The 19,748-nt window shown below is 41.8% G+C and overlaps 1 protein-coding gene across 1 annotated transcript in view; it reads right to left on the reverse strand.

The window, feature by feature from the left end:
* Nucleotides 1-19,748, reverse strand: part of Tpo (thyroid peroxidase) — a 74,651-nt gene that overhangs the window by 35,390 nt on the left and 19,513 nt on the right. Inside the window, exons 6-7 of the mRNA XM_075981880.1 lie at nucleotides 3,036-3,165; nucleotides 171-377 (exon numbers count right to left, since the gene is read on the reverse strand). Of these exons, the coding sequence (XP_075837995.1) occupies nucleotides 171-377; nucleotides 3,036-3,165 (337 nt within the window). The remainder of the gene's footprint in view (nucleotides 1-170; nucleotides 378-3,035; nucleotides 3,166-19,748) is intronic.

Below are 19,748 nucleotides of genomic sequence, written 5' to 3' on the forward strand. Positions count from 1 at the left end.
AAAATAATGTTTTACACAGGAGTGCATTGAATATCCAAGGAAGCTTCTGGGGACGGGACAAGAGAAGGAGACTTTGTATTTCATTTCAAGTTTTTTTTTTTTTGTGTGTGTGTGTGTAATTTTTAGAAAGACACATTGTTTCATAATCAAGGAAGAGTGTAGGGGATTACCTGTATGGGGAAGCAGGGATTTTGGTTCTCACAGGTCAGCTGGCAGTCGGCACCTCCCCAGAAGGCCGCTGTGCTGGTGCTCTGTGGCGTGAGGGCAATGTCATGATCGATGTACTGTCCCCACGCTGTCAGGAAATCAGAGTACTGGTCATCTTCCGTCACAGCCTCATTTGAAACTTGGATGAGGTGCCTCGTCACCTCTCGTACCTGGAGGGAGAGAACAGATAGCAATGACGTAGACAGATTGCACTGTAGTCAATAATGGAGACCTTGGGGTTTTAAATGCACAGGAAGGGTCTTGTTCACAGCTCCAGAGAGCCCCCGGGAAGACCTGTCATTGTAGACATGATGGGAAGAGCCAAGATGGAAGATAGACACATCTGGACTTGGAAACCTGCCCTGATTTGTGATGTCTGGGGCCTGTTAGGCCAGTTCTCAGAGCCTTAGGAAGTACATATAAAATATGTAAGTAGACAGAAAGCCATCAGTTCCCAGGCCTTTGTGGGAAGGTGTGTGAAGAGCACAGACAGCCCACGACTCAGCCCTCAACTACAGGGTTCTGACCAAGGTCTTAGTCCCTGGTCTCCCCACCATTGAGAAGCAGCCATTCTTTTCTGTTCCTTTCCTTCCTCCCTGCCCCAGGACAGTGCTGACTATTACCAGGACGGTAAAGAAGATGGATTTTGGGAACAGGAAGAAGCTTTGCTTATTTCATAGGTCGATTCTCTCTTTCCACTATGGGGTCCTGGGAGCTAAACTCAAACTTGCATGACAAGCACTTTTACCAGGTGAGCCATTTTGCCAGCCACAGGTCAAGATAGAAGAGAATTTGTTCCTAGGTGAGTCCCACCCAGAACTCCCCGTGTGTGACTTCAGTGACCTCCAGTGGTAAGATCTGGGTTGGACACTAGACCTTGAGTGCTGGGACAGAAGAGGGACCTATGGTGTGGGCACCCATGGATGGATAGATGTGAGCCTCTGGGGATCAGAAAGTAGATTGTGATGGGCAAAAGAACACCTCCAAATATGTCTGCTTTAAAATATATAACCAGCATGTGTGGTTAGATCAAAGACCTTGGGATACAGAGGTTGTTACAGGTTTTCAAGAATATCCTCACCACATGAGTCTTTATGTTTTGAGAGCCTTCTTGACTGTGGTCAAGAGTTGGGGCTTGGGGTGGAAGACTTGGAGAGATACCACATTGCTATGTGGCCGGAGAGCCATAAAAGCAAGAGTGTGAGCAGCCTTTAGTACTTAGAAAAGATGAGGCTCAAGAGATGTTTCTGTGGTAAAAGCACCTGTCTTGCATGTGCAAAGCACTGGGCTTTGGCCCTCAGTATCCCATCCACACAGGATCCAGAAAAGTCAAAGAGATGGGTTTTCCCCCCAAGGACCTTTAAAAGGACACGGTTCTGAGAGGCCTTGCTTTTGGCTTACAGAACTGGAGTTAAAAATTTTTTATTACTATGAGCCTGTAAACTTGGATTACTCTGTTAGAATAAGCTTAACAAATGAACAGGCTACACATAAACATACTTGGGTGCTGATTCTTATAAATAATATTATATATAAACAGACAAGAATTTGTAGAATCTTAGTATCAGCACAGGACTTGGGAGACTTTAGGATTTGAACTGGTCCAATGGCAAACACATGAGAGGCAAGAGAAACATCTTGTTTACGTGTAGACAGGAATAGCATGCTTTCTCAGTGAACCTTGGTACCCAACTCCACCTGATGGTCCCTACTAATTGCTAGGAAAACTTGGTCCTCTCAATAAAAAGACACCTGAAAAACCACTGGAGAGCTTTGTGATGGTAAAGGTGTCAGCCCACAGCTGACTGGGTCAGCCTCTCCCTCCTGGTCCTGATTTTCTCTATGCTGAGCTGAGTACCAGATGGATTACATTTTGAGAATTCTCTTGTAGGAGGAGGCCACTTGTTTGTCCAGGCTGCCCAGAACCAAAATAATCACACAGAAACCATATTAATTAAATCACTGCTTGGCACATTAGCTCTTGCTTCTTATTGGCTGACTCTTACATATTAATTTAACCCATTTCTATTAATCTGTGTATTGCCACGTGTCTGTGGCTTACCTGGTAAAGTTCCATCTGGCTCCTGTGGGGCTACATAGCTTCTCCCTGACTCTGCCTCCTTCCTTCCAGCATTCATCTTAGTTTTTCCTGCCTAGCTCTATTCCTCTATAGCTCTGCTATAGGCCCAAAGCAGTTTCTTTATTCATTAATGGTAATCACTGCATACAGAGGGGACTCCCATCATTCTGTTGAGGAATGTAGCTTAAAAACAAATGTTGACCTATCCATTGACATGAAGAGTCAAACTAGAGACAAAATGAACCATGCTTTGATGAAGTAGAACAATGGATCCAATGGTCCATGTTGGACCAAAGGACCAGTAGGAAATAAATGTGTGTCCCAAATAAATGTGCCTCTGATAGTAAAATGGTAGCCAGCATCTGTATATATGTAGTGTACAGGAGTGAATTCATTAGTGAATGCGTCTCTGGCTGCATCTTGTCTTCTACCAATGAGTAGAAGAATTGATTTGAGAATATTAAAGTGCTTATCCAGGGGAAGATGTCAAATTAGATGACAGTAACGTTAAATCTCAGTTGCTCTCCTTGATAGCTGGCTGTGGCTAACCTTCAGCTGCACAAATAGGTCTTACACCTCAGGGTTCCAGCTTCTGAGAAAGTCTGGGAACACAAGGTGTTATATGAGTTCCTAAGGATGCAAAATCATCCCAGTAGTTGCCCTTGCTTTCCAAGGCTGTAGGCAGTATGTCAGCATCATGGAAAATCTGTCCCTGTCCCACTGAAATAAGTTCTAAATGAGTACCAACTGGGGGTAGTGGGAAGCCATGGTATAAGAAGTCAGGGTTCCAGCCTCTGGGCTGACTGAAGCCATCTTCATAGGCAGGAGGCAGCCATCTTGCTAGGGCTGTGTTGGAGGCGCCCCATCTGGGGTGATCTCTGTGGAAACAAATGAGGGGATGTGTCTGAGACAGAAGAGAATACGGAAACCTCAGGATCTCAATACAGCATAGCTCACTCAAGATGATGCACTCCGGCTCTAAGTCTCCAGGTTGGTCCTCTCAGCTGATCCTCTGGATGGGCTTCCCTGGGGTTTGTGGAGGGAACTGATTCCTAGGACCTCAGTCTATAACCTTCTTGAGTGGTACCCCTTCCTTGAGGATGTCTTTCTGCTGGTAACCTCCTTACACTGCCCCTTCCTAGGTGCCATCCTGAGGCTTCTCTCCAAAGCAGGACACTCATCTTTCTAGAAATTACTATGGGTTCCCACCCAGAGGACAGGAATTTGGGGTATTCAAGGTTACTTTCTGAAAATATTGTCATATTTAAGCACCTTTAATCAAGACACATACAAGATCCTTGTGCTGACCGGGATGATATTTCAAATAGAAATAAGTACTTAGGAAATTACCAAAGGGTTCTAAATTCAGAAATGAGAGGACTGCCAAAGGAACCCATGTTAAAATTCACATTTGGATTAAAAAATAAAATTCAGTCCTTTTCTGAATTAATTGCTTTGACATAAGAATGAACCTCATCAGCCAGGTTAAAGGGGGATGTTTTCTACACCCAAACTAATCTGTGATTTTATTCTTTGGTTAAGGCATAACTTAGAAGAAAACATATTTAAGGTCCATGTTAAGGCAAAGGTGTGTTGACCAATACTTTACTGATTCCCCAAGCTGCTTCTGAGTATGTCAGGGACAGTGCCTCAAAGCCAAAGGGGAAAGGGCAGAATTAAACACTGACACTTTTTGTGCCTTCTTCAGAAGTTAAGAAACTGAACTATTAATGATTGGTTACTAACCCTACTGAAAAGCAGATGTCTTCCAAGTTTAAGTAGAACAACAAGCTGGTTTTTGTTGATTTATGATAGACCAATATATACTTTGTTGTATTTTTGTTTTGTATTTTTGTTTTGAGATGGTCTCACGTGGCCCAGAGTGGCTTTGCTGACTTTGAACTTCTGATCCTCTTTACTCTACTTCTCCAGTGCTAGGATTACAAACATGTATTACCATGTCAGTGTGCAATGTATGTGGTGTTGGTACTGGAGCGAGGACATCTGCATGCTAGGCAAGCACTCTGTAAACTGTTCGACTTCTCCAGCCAAGAAGTGATTTTAACGAGAGTTCATTGGCATGTTTGTTTTCTTGTATATCTCAGAAAGAATTTTGACACCCAGACTCAATTTTCATGATAAACTTCTGTTGGTGACTACAAGTTCACATCACATGTACAAGGTTCTCCAGTTCTCTTTACTGAAGAGGGGAAAGGTGGTCACTGTGTGCCAATCTCATGCCCCATAAGAGGGGACTGTGATTAGTGACTCAATCAGAGTCATTTGGGGAGGGAGGCATAGAAAGGTGTGGAAGAGGCAAGTTTCACCATTAGAGATGGGTGGGTGACTATTGTTCAGGGCCTGAAAGGTCATGGAGAATGGAATTTGAAATAAAAATGCCTGAGATTTTTGACTTTGAAAATTGTTATCTGCACTTCTTCCAGGGAAGCAGGGAGGATGACTACAGAACTTCACCTTTCCTTTTGGTCCCCCAGATTCAGTCCCCTAGTCTCACCATCCTGCCCCTCTCCAGCTCTGTAGCCAAACACCAGATGCAATCTTCCTTTACTCTCTGACCGCAGCCCCAATAGCTCAGGAAGATCTTCTCTTCCAATGTTCTTTTATTCCATTCATCCCACCCCCCCAGCATCTAACACCAGCAGGCATTCCCTGGGAACACACCTGTTGTGGGAATTCATTCAACCAATAGACTTCTGGGTACTGGCCCATTAGAGCATGGTCTGAAGTACTCCATGTGGACTGATAAGCACAGACAGGAAGGATGCTCGTTTGCGTGTGTGGTTTGAGTTCTGTTAGCAGCTTCCAATGCCCACAGAAAACAGCAGCCCTCTAATCTTAATGTGAGTTTTTCCCCAAATAAATACTTGTTATCCTTTATCCAAGGCTATCATGGACCTCATTGATTATGACTACATTTTGACCCCCAACTTCATTAATTATGACTACACACACCAGCTGAGCAGTTAGAGAAGCAGGCATGTTGACTGCAGGTCTCCTCTCTTTTCATTTCCTCAGGTACATTCCCTCCCGTCTCAGGCCTAGCTCTGCAGCAGACCTTCTGGGGTAACCTCTCTTCACTCTGACTTTATTCCAAGGAGACTAAGCAGATTCTGGCTGAACACTCTGCTTTCCTCCCTCTTGTGAACCTTCTCAGTCTCATGCCTTATCCCCACTCCTAAGTGTCAGCTCTCAATACTCAGCAACACATTTCATCTGGAGCCCCAGTGGCCACATCTGTAGGTCTGCAGAAAATTTTCTACCAGGCAGCACATAACTGCCACACTCTCCTAAAACCCAGAGAGGAAACATAAAACAAGGAACACCAACCTAAGAAAACAAAATGAAAAAAAACCTGAAAACCAGATACCAGTACCTAGATCTATAATCATTTTAGTCTCAGGTGCCCTACACACCAGGGTTTAAAAACACAATCAATAACAGGCAAGACAATGCATCTTTACTAGAGCCCAGAAACCATACTACAACAGGCCCTGAAAATTCCAACATGGCTGAAACACAAGATAGGAGGGACTTACACAGCCTGTATAAAGATGATAGACAGTCTTAAAGAGGAAATGAATAGATCCCTTAAAGAAATCCAGGAAAACACAGATATATAGTGGAAGAAAAAGAATGAAACTGTTCAAAATGTGAAAAAGGAAATAAAATCAGTGTAAGTAAACAGAAAATTCCCCAAATTGGGGGAATTCTGGAAATAAAAAAAATGAAGAATTTGAATAGGAATTCGAGTAACAAGCTTCACCAACAAAATAAACAAATGGTGTTCGTCAAACTGGATGTCTACATGTGGGAAAATGCAAATAGATCTATACTTATCACCCTGCATGAAACTCAACTCCAAAAAGATTAAAGACCTCAAAGGAAACAGGTAAATAAATAGAAACTCATGAAACTGAAAAACTTCTGTGAGACAAAGCATAAGCATACAGAATGGGGAAGGACTTTTACCAACTTCACAACCAATGTGGGACTAATATCCAAAATATATAAAGAACATAAGAAAATGATATACAGCTGCAGGTAGGCTGCTCCAACACCCTGACCCCAGTGATCAGACCCTGAAAGCTACAAGTCCCACTCTGCCCCCAACTCTCCTATCCCCCACAACCTCAGTGGAACTCTGAAACATAGCCTGCTAGTACACAAGAGGACCAAGATGCTGCAACTACACAGAGAGGACCACGAGTAAAACTCTGAAGCACAGGTTGTGACAGCACAGAGTGAACCAAGAGAGACTCCAGTGGCTCCCTGAGACACAGACAGCAACAGTACAGAGCAGACCAAGAACAGCTCCCAAAGACACAGATAGCCACTGCAAGAATTGGATAAAGTGGCAAAGATACTGCCAGAACCAAGTAAAGGAAGAGATTGGTAGGCATCAATGCCAAGAATTCACTTAACAACCTAAAAAGCAACATGGAAACATCAGAACCCAGTGGTCATACAACATGAAGACTTGAACATCCTAGCCAAGAAGAAGCAGAAGAAAATGATTTAAATGTAACTTCATGAGGATAATGGAAACCTTTAAAGAGGAAATGAAAAACTCCCTTAAAGAAATAAAAAAAAAGACAAAAAAAATTGGAGAAATCAATAAATCTCTCAAAGAAAACCAAGAAAAAACAACCAAACAGGTGAATCAGACAGTTCAAACAGTTCAAGACTTGAAGACTGAAATAGAGAAAATAAAGAAAACACAAACCAAGGTAATTCTGGATATGGAAAATCTGAGTAAATGAACAGGAACTACAGAGGCAAGCATAATCAACAGAATACAAGAGATGGAATAAATAATCTCAGGTGTTCAAGATACTATAGAATAAATAGATTCATCGGTTAAAGAAAAATCAAATCCAACAAATTCTTAACAAAAAACACCTAGGAAATCTGGGACACCATGAAAAGACCAAACCTAAGAATAATAGGGGTAGAAGAGGGAGAGCTCCAGCTCAATGGCTGAGAAAATATATTCAACAAAATCATAGAAGAAAACTTTCCCAAACTAAAGAAGGATATCCCTATGAAGGTACAAGAAGCCCACGGAACACTAATTATACTGGCTAAAAAATTTCCCCTCACCATAAAATAATCAAAACACAAAACATAAGAAGAAAGAAAAAATATTAAGAGCTGCAAAGGAAAAAGGTCAAGTAACATATAAAGGCAGACCTATCAGAGTTACACCTGACTTCTCAATGGAAACCATGAAAGCCAGATGTGCTATAGACACTAAGAGACCACAGATGGAAGCCCAGACTACTCTACCCAGCAAAGCTTTCAATTGCCATCGATGGAGAAAACAAGATAGTTCATGACAAAACCAGATTTAAAGAAGACCTATCCATAAATCATCCCTACAGAAAGTACTAAAAGGAAAACTCTAACCCAAGGAAGCTAACTGCACCCACAAAAACACAGACAACAGATAACCTCATACCAGCAAACCCCAAATAATGGAAACACACAAACACTACCAGTGAAAAATCACAGGAATTAACAATCACTGGCCATTAATATCTCTTAAAAATCAATGAACTCAATTCACCTATAAAAACACACAAACTAAGAGAATGGATACATAAGCAGGATCCATCATTCTGCTGTATAAAAGAAACACACCTCAACCTCAAAGATAGTTACTACCTCAGAATAAAGGGTAAGGAAACAAATTTTCAAGCAAATGAACCCAAAAACCAAGTAGCGGTAAGCTATCCTAATATCCAAACTAAAATCAATCAGAAGGTATGAAGAAGGACACTTTATTTACATAAGAGGAATAATCCATCAGGATGAAGTCTAAATCCTGATCATCTATGCTTCAAATATAAAAGCACCCACATATGTAAAAGAAACATTACTAAAGTTTAAATCACACATCAAACCCCACACACTGATAGTAGAGGATTTCAACATCCCACTCTCACCACTGGGCAGGCCAACCAGACAGAAGAAATAAGAGAACTAACAGATGTCATGACTCAAATGAACTTAACAGACATCTACAGAAGATTCTACTCAAACACAAAAGAATATAACTTCTCAGCACCTCATGGAACCTTCTCTAAAATTAACCACATACTCAGTAACAAAGCAAACCTCAACAGATACAAAAAATAGGAGTAACTGGTGTGAAACAATTCTGTATTCTGTCAATTATTATGTTTGAAATAAATGCTGATTGGCCAGCAGCCAGGCCAGAAGTATAGGTGGGACAACCAGACAGGAAGTAGAGGCAGGGCAATGAGAACAGGATAAGTCTGGGAAGAAGGAAGCCCATTACTCCTGAGTCCTATCCAGACACGGAAGAAGGAAGATGTGACCTGCCATCCTGAAAAAGGTACCAAGCCATATGGCTAACATATTCTAGAATAATGGGCTAATATAAGTTATAAGAGTTAATAAGAAGCCTGTGCTAATGAGCCAATCAGTTCTTAACTAATGCAGACACTCTGTGTGATTTTCTTTGTGGCTAACTGCCTGTGGGACCTGGTGGGAGGACAGAAAACTCAGACAACAGAATGGTACCCATGTGGATAACTGCATCCACTTAAAGCCTGAGAGAGCTAGAGAAGTAATTAGAGACAGAAAAGAATAAAGCATGGATTCTTGGTAGCAGCAATTTCTCAGGTCTGCTCTGCTTGCTAGAGGCAAGCAAGAACTCTCATTTAAGAGAGGCTTCATGACTCAGCTTTAGCTGCAAAACCTTGCAGTTCTTAAAGAGGTCTTGCCACAAGACACTTAAATGGTGTTGATAAAAGCTGACCACATGCCTTTTTGTTTTAAGCCATAGCAGGAAAAAAAGCCACACTGTTTTAAAATGCTGGCCTTCTGGGCCGTCCTGCCAGGGCAAACTCTGACTCTTTCAGGTAGGTGGTCTGACTTCAGAGCATTTGAGTGTGGTTTGTGAGCACACTGTTGCAGTTTGCTTGCTGGCAGGGACCTTGAAATGCCATAGAGTTGTGGCAATAAATGTGGCTACAGCCGGTACCTCTGCCATGAGCCTGGGATCTCAGAAAACTAAGGAATGGGCTGGATCTAGCCGTCAAAGCCACGGCTTTAATCCTCTCCATATTGCTTAGCAAATTAAAGACTCATGTAGTCAGAAAAAGAGATATATACAATAAAGAGAGATTCAAAGATGAAGAAAGCCTTTAAGTGGTTTACATTGTGCTAAAAAATATGTGCAGGGTAAAGGTTAAAGTCCTTAAAATAAAAAGTAAAGAAAGAGAGTAGTTGGGTGTGGTGTGATGGTATACATCTTTAATCCCAACATTTGGAAGACAGAGGCAGATGGACCTCTGTGAGTTCAAGGAGAGCCTGGTCTACTGAGGGAGTTGCAGGACAAAGATACACAGAGAACCTGTCTCAAAAAGCCAAAAGTTAAAAGTAAAAATAAAAGAAATAGAAGTTAAAGTAAAGTCACAGAAAGATGGGAAATACACAGAAAATCTAGATACTGTATGTTATTATGTTCTCTTTGAATTGTTTGAATGCTGAGGAGGGAGCAAGAGCTGCTAAAAGATATTTGTTTATAAATGCTGCTAAATTAACCCAACATGGGTATATTGAAAACACCTTAACTTCAAAATTGAAGTCAAAAGGTATGCTACTTTGGAGAAGAGATTTTGCTTTTGTTTCCACAGGAAATGAGAAGTTGTGGATTCATTCTGTGTTAAGAAAAATCAGGTTTGATCAAGGAAGACCACCTGAGAAATCTCTAGTAGGAACAGATGGCCCAGATGTCAGAGTTCTACATCCAGAACAGCTTCAAGACTTCTGCCTGAGATGATCAAGACTCAGAGGATACTTGATAATATCAGGACTTGATAATAATTTAAAATTTTCTTTAGGTCCCCATAAAATTACAGTGCCCCCAACCAGCAGGAAGTAGCCTGAAATACTATGCCAACATTCCCAAAAAATGAACTATAGATATTTTTCCTTTTTCTTTTTTTTTTAAAAAAAAGGGGGAAGTGGTATGGGGCAATTCTGTATTCTGTAAATTATGTTTCAAATAAACACTGATTGGCCAGTAGCCAGGCAAGAAGTATAGGTGGGACAACCAGACAGGAAGTAGAGGCAGGGCAATGAGAATAGGAGAACTCTGGGAAGCAGAAAGGTCCTTCTGCAGTCCTGCCCAGACACAGGAGAAGGAAGATATGACCTGCCCCGCTGAAATAGGTACCGAGCTATGTGGCTAACATAGATAAGAATAATGGGTTAATATATGTTATAAGAGTTAATAAGAAGCCTAAACTAATAGGTCAAGCAGTTTATCATTAATGTAGACTCTCTGTGTGATTTCTTTGGGACTTAAAGACTGTGGGAACTCAGAAACTCAGACAACAGAAAGTAAACCCTAGATCACTGTGGTTTAAAGTTAGAATTCAACAACACTAATTGCAGAAAGCCTACAAACTCATGAAAATTGAACAGTGCTCAATCAAGCCACCCTTGAGTCAAGAAAAAATAAAGAAATTAAAAAAGACTTCCTAGAATTCAATAAAAACAAAGCGTCCCAAAACTATGGGTCACTATAAAAGCAGTGTGGCTAAGAGGAAAGTTCACAGCACTAACTGCCTACATAAAAAAAAAAAGTGGAAAATCTTATACTAGTGACTTAATAGCACACCTGAAAGCTCTTGAACAAAAAGAAGCAGACTTACCCAGGAGGAGTAGACAACAGGAAATAATCAAATTGAAGGCTGAAATCAGTAAAAATAAACAAAGAAAATAATACAAAGAATCAATGAAACAAAGAGCTGTCTCTCTGAGAAAATCAACAAGATAGACAAACCCTCATTCAAACTAATCAAAGGACCGAGAGAGAATGTGCAAATTAACAGAATCAGAAATGGAAAGGGGGACAGAACAACAGACACCGAGGAAATCTAGAGAATCATTATATTATACTACAAAAAACTGTATTTCAGAAAATTGGAAAACTTAAAGGAAATGGACAATTAAAATAGAGCTATAATCTGCAAAGAAATAGAAGCAGTCATCAAAAGTCTCCCGACCAAAAAGGTGTAGGGCTGAATGGTTTCAATGCAGAATCCTACCAGAACTTCAAAGAAGAGCTAATACCTATACTCCTCAAAGTGTTCAACATAATAGAAACAGAATGAACATCTTCAAACTCCTTTTATGAGGCTACAATTACCCTGAAACTAAAACCACATAAAGACTCAAGAAAGAGAATTACAGACCAATTTCACTCATGATCATAGATGCAAAAGTACTCAATAAAATACTGGCAAACCAAATACAACACATCAAAGGAATCATCTTTCATGATCAAGTTGACTTCATCCCAGAGATGCAGGGATGGTTCAACATACAAAAATTTATCAATGTGATCCACCACACAAATAAACTGAAATAAAAAAACATATGATAATCTCATTAGATGCTGCAAAAGCATTTGACAAAATCCAAAACCCTTTCATAATAAAGGTCTTAGAGAGATCAGGGATACAAGGAATATATCTAAACATAGTAAAAGCAAGCTGACAGACAACAACAAATTAAATGGAGAGAAACTCAATAGTCACAAATAACATAAAATATCTTGGAGTAGAACTAACCAAAGAAGTGAAAGACCTGTTGAATAAGAACTTTACATCTTTGAAGATAGAAAATGAAGAAGATACCAGAAAATGGAAAGATCTCAAAAGCTCTTGGATAGATATTTTCAACATAATAAAAATGGCAATCCTACCAAAATCAATCTATAGATTCAATACAATCCCCATGAAAACACCAACAATTCTTCAAAGATCTTGAAAGAAAAACCGTCAACTTTATATGGAAAAACAAAAATCCCAGGACAGCCTAAACAATCCTGTACAATAAAGGAGCTTCTGGAGGTATCACCATGATCCCTGACATCAAACTCTATTACAGAACTACAGTAATGAAAACAGCTTGGTACTGGTATAAAAATAGAGAGATTGATCAATGGAATGGAATTGAAGACCCAGAAATTAATCCTGATTTTTGATAAAGAAGCTAAAATTATACAATGGAGAAAAGAAAGCATCTTCAACAACTGGATGTCAACAGATAGAAAAATGACTCTGAGATACCATCTTACACTAGTCAGAATGGCTAAGATAAAAAACACCAATGATAACTTATACTGGAGAGGATGTGCAATAAGGGGAACACTCTTCCATTGATGGTGGGAATGTAAACTTGTACAGCCACTCTGGAAATGAGTATGATGGTTTCTCAGAAAATTGGAAATCAACCTGCCTCAGGACCCAGAAATACCACTATTGAGCATTTCCCTAAGGAGGCTCAATCATGCTACAAGGACATTTGTTCAAATATGTTCGTAGCAGCATTATTTGTAATAGCCTGAACCTGGAAACAACCTAGATGCCCCTCAACTGAAGAATGGATAAAGAAAATGTGGTATATTTATACAGTGAAGTACTACTCAGCACTAAAAAACAATGACATCTTGGAATTTGCATGCAAATGGATGGAACTATAAAAGCCCATCCTGAGTGAGGTAACCCAGACCCAGAAAGATGAACATGGTACGTACTCACTCATTCATAAATACTAGCTGTAAAGCAAAGGATAACAAGCTTATAGTTTATGACCCTAGAGAAGCTACGTAGCAAGGTGAACCCTAAGAAAAACATATATAGATCCACCTGGAAAGCAGAAATATCCAAGATTGCCTGACAAAATTGGGAGCATAGGGGTGGGGGGCAAAAGGAGGGTGGAAGGAGAAGAAGAAGGGACGGGTGAGGAGAACTTGAGAGAATAGGATAGTTGAGATGGAGGAAGGACAGAGATAGAGAGCAAGGAAAGAGATATTTTGATTGAGGGAACCATTATGGGGCTAGCAAGAAACCTGACACTACAGAAATTCCAAGCAATCCTGGGATAACCCCAGATAAGACCCCAAGCAACAGAGCCTTCCCCTGAAGTCAGATTAATGAATATCTTAAATGTCACCATATGGGAACAGAGGCAGAAACCCGCAGTGAAGATCAACTTTGGGTTGATCTCCCAAAGTCCAGTTGAAGAGTGGAAGGAGTAAAAATATGACCAAGAAGTCAAGACCATGATGGGGACACCCACTGAAACAGTCTACCTGAGCTAATGGGAGCTCACCAACACCAGCTGGACTGGGAAGGAACCAGCATAGAACCAAACTAGGTCCTCTGAATGTGAGTGACAGTTGTGTGGCTGGGGGCAGACTGCAGGGCCACTGGCAGTGGCACCAGGATTTATCCCTACTGCTTGTTCTGGCTTTTGGGGAACCTATTGTCTTTGGATGGATACCTTGCTCAGCCTAGATATAGTAGGGAGGGCCTTGGATCTTCCCCAAAGCAATGTGCCTTATCCTCTCTGAGGAGTGGATGGGGGAAAGGTGGAGAGAATGGGAGGGGGGAGTGGGAACTTGGATTGGTATGTAAAATGAAAAAAGATAGTCTGTTTTCTTTTTAAAAAAATAAAAAATGAAAATGCTATATAAAAATCCCGCATAATCCAAGTAAAAATATACCTAAACAGAGAATTCTTAATAGAGGAAACTCAAATTGCTGAGAAAAACATCCTTAGGCATCAGGGAGATACAAATAAAAACTGCTTTGAGATTCCATCTTACACCTGTCAGAATGTCTAAAATAACACAAATAACAGCTTATCCTAGCAAGGATGTAGAGCAAGGGGAACACTCACTCATTGCTGATGGAAGTACACTGTATGGCAGTTCTTCAGAAAGACAGGAATCTATTTCAAGATACAGCTATAACCACTCTGCCCAAATGATGCTTGTTCAGTCCTGTTCATTGCTGATCTATTTACAATAGCCAGAAATTGGTAACTATCTAAATGTCAACCAACAGAAGAATGGATAAAGAAAATGTGGTACATTTATGCAATGGAGTATTAGTCAGCTGTTAAAAATTACATCATGCAATGTGCAGGCAAATGGATGGAACTAGAAAAATGTCATCTTGAGTGAGGTAATCTGGACCCAGAAAGATAATTATATCTATTCACTTTTAAGTGGGTATTAGTTATTAAATAAATGATAAATAAGCTAAAATCTGCAGACTCACAGAGGTTAGGTACAAGAAAGGGACTTGGGGGGATATTTGTTTCTTCCTGGGAGGGGGAAATGAAAAGAGTTTTGTAGATGGAATGAGAGTGAGGAGGATGGGAACAGAAGAATCAGACAGGGAAAGAGAGGCGAGATTGGGTTGAGGGAGGAAATGCAGGCAGAGACAGCTATGATTGAGGGTCGTTTGAGGGGTGGAATGGAAGCATAGTGGAATGGAAACTTTCTAAGATACATGATCAAAAGGATGGAATTTCACTGGCTACCTCTGGTCTTCAAACCAAGTTTCTAGTATAGTGGCTAGGTTACATCCAATTGAGTTGTTTGCCAAAGGGGTTCCATGGAAATCCCCAAACACCCAGGCTGTTGCCAAAACAATAGGTTCATCTCCACAAACTGAGAGCAAGACCCTATTGCTGAAGACAACACACAACTCATTGAACATGGAGAGGTCAAACTGGTGACTATTTAGAACCTTCACCCCAACATTCTTGTGTCTTTCCTGTGGAAAGGCACTCTGTAAGGCTATCAAAGGAGAAAAGTAAACACCAAGACACAAATCCCTTGGTCTACAATCTGTCCTGTCTGCAAAATATACCGGGACAATGGCGGCACAAAGCTTTTGAGAGGAATGAACCAATGTTTGATTTGACTTAAGGCCCGCTCCAAGAGAGGGAACCCCTACCTGACACTGTTTGAGTAACCAAGAACCAGAGGCTAAATAGCCCAGAGCCTTAGGGTAAAACCAAATAGTACTGGTCTTACAGAAAAAAGTAGCTGCAAAGGACTCCTAATGATATTCTGCTATACTCATAGATCAATTCCTTACTGAGCCATCACCAGAGAGCTTTCCTCCTGCAATAGATGGGAACAAATACAGAGACACACAGTCAGACACAATGCAGAGAGAAAGAGACCTTGGAACACTAACTGGGATGTCTCCACCACGTCACTCCCATCAGAGCTCAGGGAACCCCACAGAAGAGGAAAGGGAAAGTGTGCTTGCAAGAACCAGAAGGGATGGAGGGCACCAGGAGAACAAGGCCCTCTAAATCATCTGAGCAAAGAGAAAATGAGCTCACGGAGGCCGACACAGCAATACAGGGCCTGCATGGGTGTGTACCAGGTTCTCTCTCTCTCTCTCTCTCTCTCTCTCTCTCTCTCTCTCTCTTCTCTCTCTCTCTCTCTCTCTCTCTCTCTCTCTCTCTCTCTCTCTCTCTCTCTCTCTCTGTTTTATAGCTTTCAGTTTAGCATTTTATTGGATTTAGAGTGTGTGAAAATGTAGGTCTCTGGATTCTAGTACCTTCTCTTGGTACTCTTTTATTTTTGTTGATTTGCCTTGTCTAACTTTGATGTGGTGGTTTTTGTTTTATCTTATTATATTTTATTATGTTTTGTTGTTATCTCTTAGAGGCCGGTTCTTTTTCCAATGAGAGACAGAAAGGGGGTGGATCCAGATGAGACGGGAGGTGGAGAGGAACTTGGAGGAGCAGGCAGAGGGGAAACTGTAACTAGGGTATATCATATGAGAAAAGAATCTATTTTCAATAAATGGGGATCAAAGGAAAATTGCTATCTGGAGATTATATATATACACACACCCTCAGAATACAGAATTGTAGTGAGGTAAGTGACTTTTTTGCATGTGTGTATGTATTCATGTATGTGCATGCACATGCTTATGCAGTTGCATGTGTAGACAGAGGTTTATGTCACGTATTCAGTTCCATTCCTCTCCATCTTCCATGTTGAGCAGGGTCTCTTGTTGAACCAATGCCCCACCATTTCAGGTAGTTTGGCAAATTACTCAGTTTGCCAGTCTCCTCTATATATTCCTTTGTCTCTGCCCCCTTGAGCTTGGGGTTACAGACAAGCTGACATACTTATTTGGCATTTACAAGGACTCAAGGGATTCAATTCCAGTCTTCATCCTGAGTGGCAAGCAACGTACAAGCTGAGCCTTCTCCATAACCCAGGCAAAAGTGATTTTTAAGATCTTTTCAAGTCTTCCATATTCATTTTCCTTATTTACCTAGACATTGTTACCATTGCAACCCATTTTCTGTGTGACTAAGATTTCCTGCAGAGGAGGGGCTAGCAGTTACAAAGAACTGCCTGAAATGTCCCCAGAGGGGAAAGGCTTCATCCTTTACATGTCTGTTGCTTTCCCTACAGCATTCCAGAAGGACTAGTAAGCAACTAGCCATGATGCTCCAAGGAGGCTTGATGACTTGTGTGTCTCGAGAGACAGCGAGTGGCAAACAATTCTATTATTAATACTTCATTGACATCTCGCCCAACTAGCTGGCTCAATTTGCAAAGGTAGGCATTGGAGTAGTGCTTTTAATTAGTAACATGAAGGCAGTCAGCTGCTCCTTACTGGTGCACCATAAAATACAGCTCCCAGAGAGGCCCTATTGCACGCAGACTAACCTAACATAATGTTTACAGAGCCTCACTGAGCTTGCTTTCTTTCCTGGTTGGCTTTCCTATTTCAACAGTTCACTAGGAGATCTGTGGTGCTCAGGGACACCGGGGTGCTGCTGTGGACACACAGTCTATCACTGGATCCATATAGTTAGGGTCAGCTGTTTACAAGGACCCCAGATGGACAGTTCTGAGTGCCTCTCACTGCTCTGGAGCCCTTGGGCTGTGGGGGGGGGGCGCACAGAGACACCTGTGAGCAGGTGCTGAAAGAGCCTCCATCCCCAGTGGCTTCGATGTCTCATTCTGCATATCTCTGTAGTTCTTTTATTAGGCTTGGATTCATGATGGCCATGCAAACTTATTGACAGCAGCAGTGAGCAGAAACATTTCTCAGCGTATTTTTCAGGAGAGTGGTACCTCATTTCCTTCATAGCTCTAGTGACCAGGACTTAGGCACAGGCACCAGGACCAAGATCTCAATGTTCCACATTCTAACAAGAAAGAAGCCCTAGATCTCCAGCTGAGAAGGGAGCATGCTGGGAAATGCCATTCTATTTGGTTTTCTGGACATCTCCCCAGCCCAAACACGCAGGGAAAAGCAGAATGGCCCTGGGTCATGGATGAGATTAGCTTTTCTTTTCACTTATACAAACATGCTGCCTTCTCAGCAGGAAGTGGAATTGGAGTGAATGAGGATGATGGCCGCTTTGCATGGGGTAGGCACACAGAGAACTCAGCATGTCTGAACAGCCATACAGTGATCCAAGGAGTTCACTACACTTCGAAAGCTTGTCTGGGGGAGGGAGGGCGCTCTGATCCCGATTAGGGGGATCTTTGGCAAGAGCTGCTCTCCTGAAGAAAATTAAACCATCTAAGAGGTTGACTTGTCGAGGAATGTGCTTTTCTGTAACTGGTATGATGTGGACTTTTTCAAGAGTTTTGGACAACTATCTTCTGGAGTCACTGTACCCATGTGATGGTCTGAGAGGCCTCAGGACACCCGCATCACCCACCTCCTCAAGAGGAGTTGTTTTGATTTATAATATCTAGTTCCACATTATTAAGTGATAACGTCCTTTTTAATTTGAAGGTATGATTTAGACTCTGCACGGGCTCATGTTTGTAACAACTGTTGTTTAAAGTAGCTTAACTATCAATACACAGACTTTCCCCAGAGGGGTTGATGGCGTTGATTCCTCCCAGGAAAACTCCAAAATATCACAATTCCATGAGTTACATTAAAACACAGATGGAAAGGGGGCATGAAAGGTGCCTGTGAATGTGTGCCCACAGACACACGTCTAAGATAAGCACTCCCCGTGCATGCAGACACACAGAAGTCAGCATCACACCTGCTGCTAGCTCGTGCTTCTGGAATGGCCCTAATTGAAACTGTCAGCTACCAGGAATTAAGTTATTTCACAATGTGCTTGGAAGACAAACTCAGTTTAACTGTTAGGGAACGACTATAGAAAGCTGTACAGCAAATTATGTTCTGCACACAGATGGGGTGGGAGTTCTTCTGGTAACAGACACACCCATCAGATTTTCTTTTGAGTTTGTCATTTCCCCTAGGAATTATTTCTGAGTCTCTAGACTGTATCGAACAGAAACTGTCCCTCACAAAGAGGAGCATGGATCAGCACTGTAGGGAAACGGACAAGCTGGCCCTGAGTAGGGTTCTTCTGACCATGGCATGTGACTGTCGTTGTATAGGAGGCACAGCTGGCAATCTTGATTAGCAGGCAAAGGTTAGGCTCCCTCAAAGTCAACTCTGGTGAGAGACGGATAAGACCATGAGGGGCCAGGCCGTCAGGGCTCACATGCTTTCCAGAGGTTGAAAGGCCTGTTTTGATCCTGAGATGCCGTAGCACCCTGAGATCAGTCATGGCCGCCACTTATGCTTCCTGCTCTTCAGGACCGCTCTCCTTGGTAAAGCATGCTGAGTTACACTGGGGCATTCTTGAGGCTCAAGTCTGGGGAGAGCACGAGGAAGGTAGATGCTAAAGAAGTCACTTCACAGTGGCACTCATAGTTATCACTGGGTTCCAGAGGACGTGTATGATTGGCATATTGGGGCAATTCTTATCTGCGTTCTGTTCCAGAGGTCAAGTCTTGGGCTTGATATCACAGGGTTGGGATTCACGCTCTGCCCTGTCCTGTCCTCATCTGCTACCATCCTTTTTGGATGGGTCCGACTACCTCCTCAAGGGCCAAGCTTTGGAGCTCAGGCTGTGCTCTAAAAAGGGCTACATATATCTGCATCCCCCAGGAGAGGACTCTTGGCTTTTCCTTCGCTTCTATTAGAGTTCCACATTGCCCCTTCTTTCCAAGTTAGTTTAAGGAGAAGGCTGCTTCCCGAGGTAGGTAGACATCTCTATTCCCAGGAACTACTCAGGAGGAACTACCATTCTCTAGGTAGGGTAACATGGATTATCAAAGCAGAGAAAGCCATCCAAACAGCAGCAAGCTCTCATGAACATGGATTGTTGTGTGATCTATTTCTGCTGGAAGGGCTGGCCTCCCTTCAACTCTCTGGGGGGCTCCTCTATGTCCCAGGAGGCACTTGCTTAAAACAAAACTTGTAACATGGTGTCTGTTTCATCAGGACTGTATGTTTAGGTCTTGAGGAAAGAGGCATGGTTCTGAACTAGATCATTCTTGAGATCCCTCAGCAGCGAACAGCACCCAGCATGTATGAACAGGGTATGTTTAATAATGGCTGCTCAGCAACTTTATCTTCCAGGTCTACTACTGTCTGGAAGGATGCTCCCTTCTTCTCTCTACCCTTCATGGTGATCTGCACAGCAAAGGCTTCTGTATGTGGCTGCATTTTAGGAAGCTTGCTTTCCTTTTTCTAGATTCTCTCTTAGAGACTGCTTTAAAAAGAAAAAATAAACCACCCGT

Source organism: Microtus pennsylvanicus, chromosome 8, assembly GCF_037038515.1.
Source record: "Microtus pennsylvanicus isolate mMicPen1 chromosome 8, mMicPen1.hap1, whole genome shotgun sequence".
NCBI lineage: Eukaryota > Metazoa > Chordata > Mammalia > Rodentia > Cricetidae > Microtus > Microtus pennsylvanicus.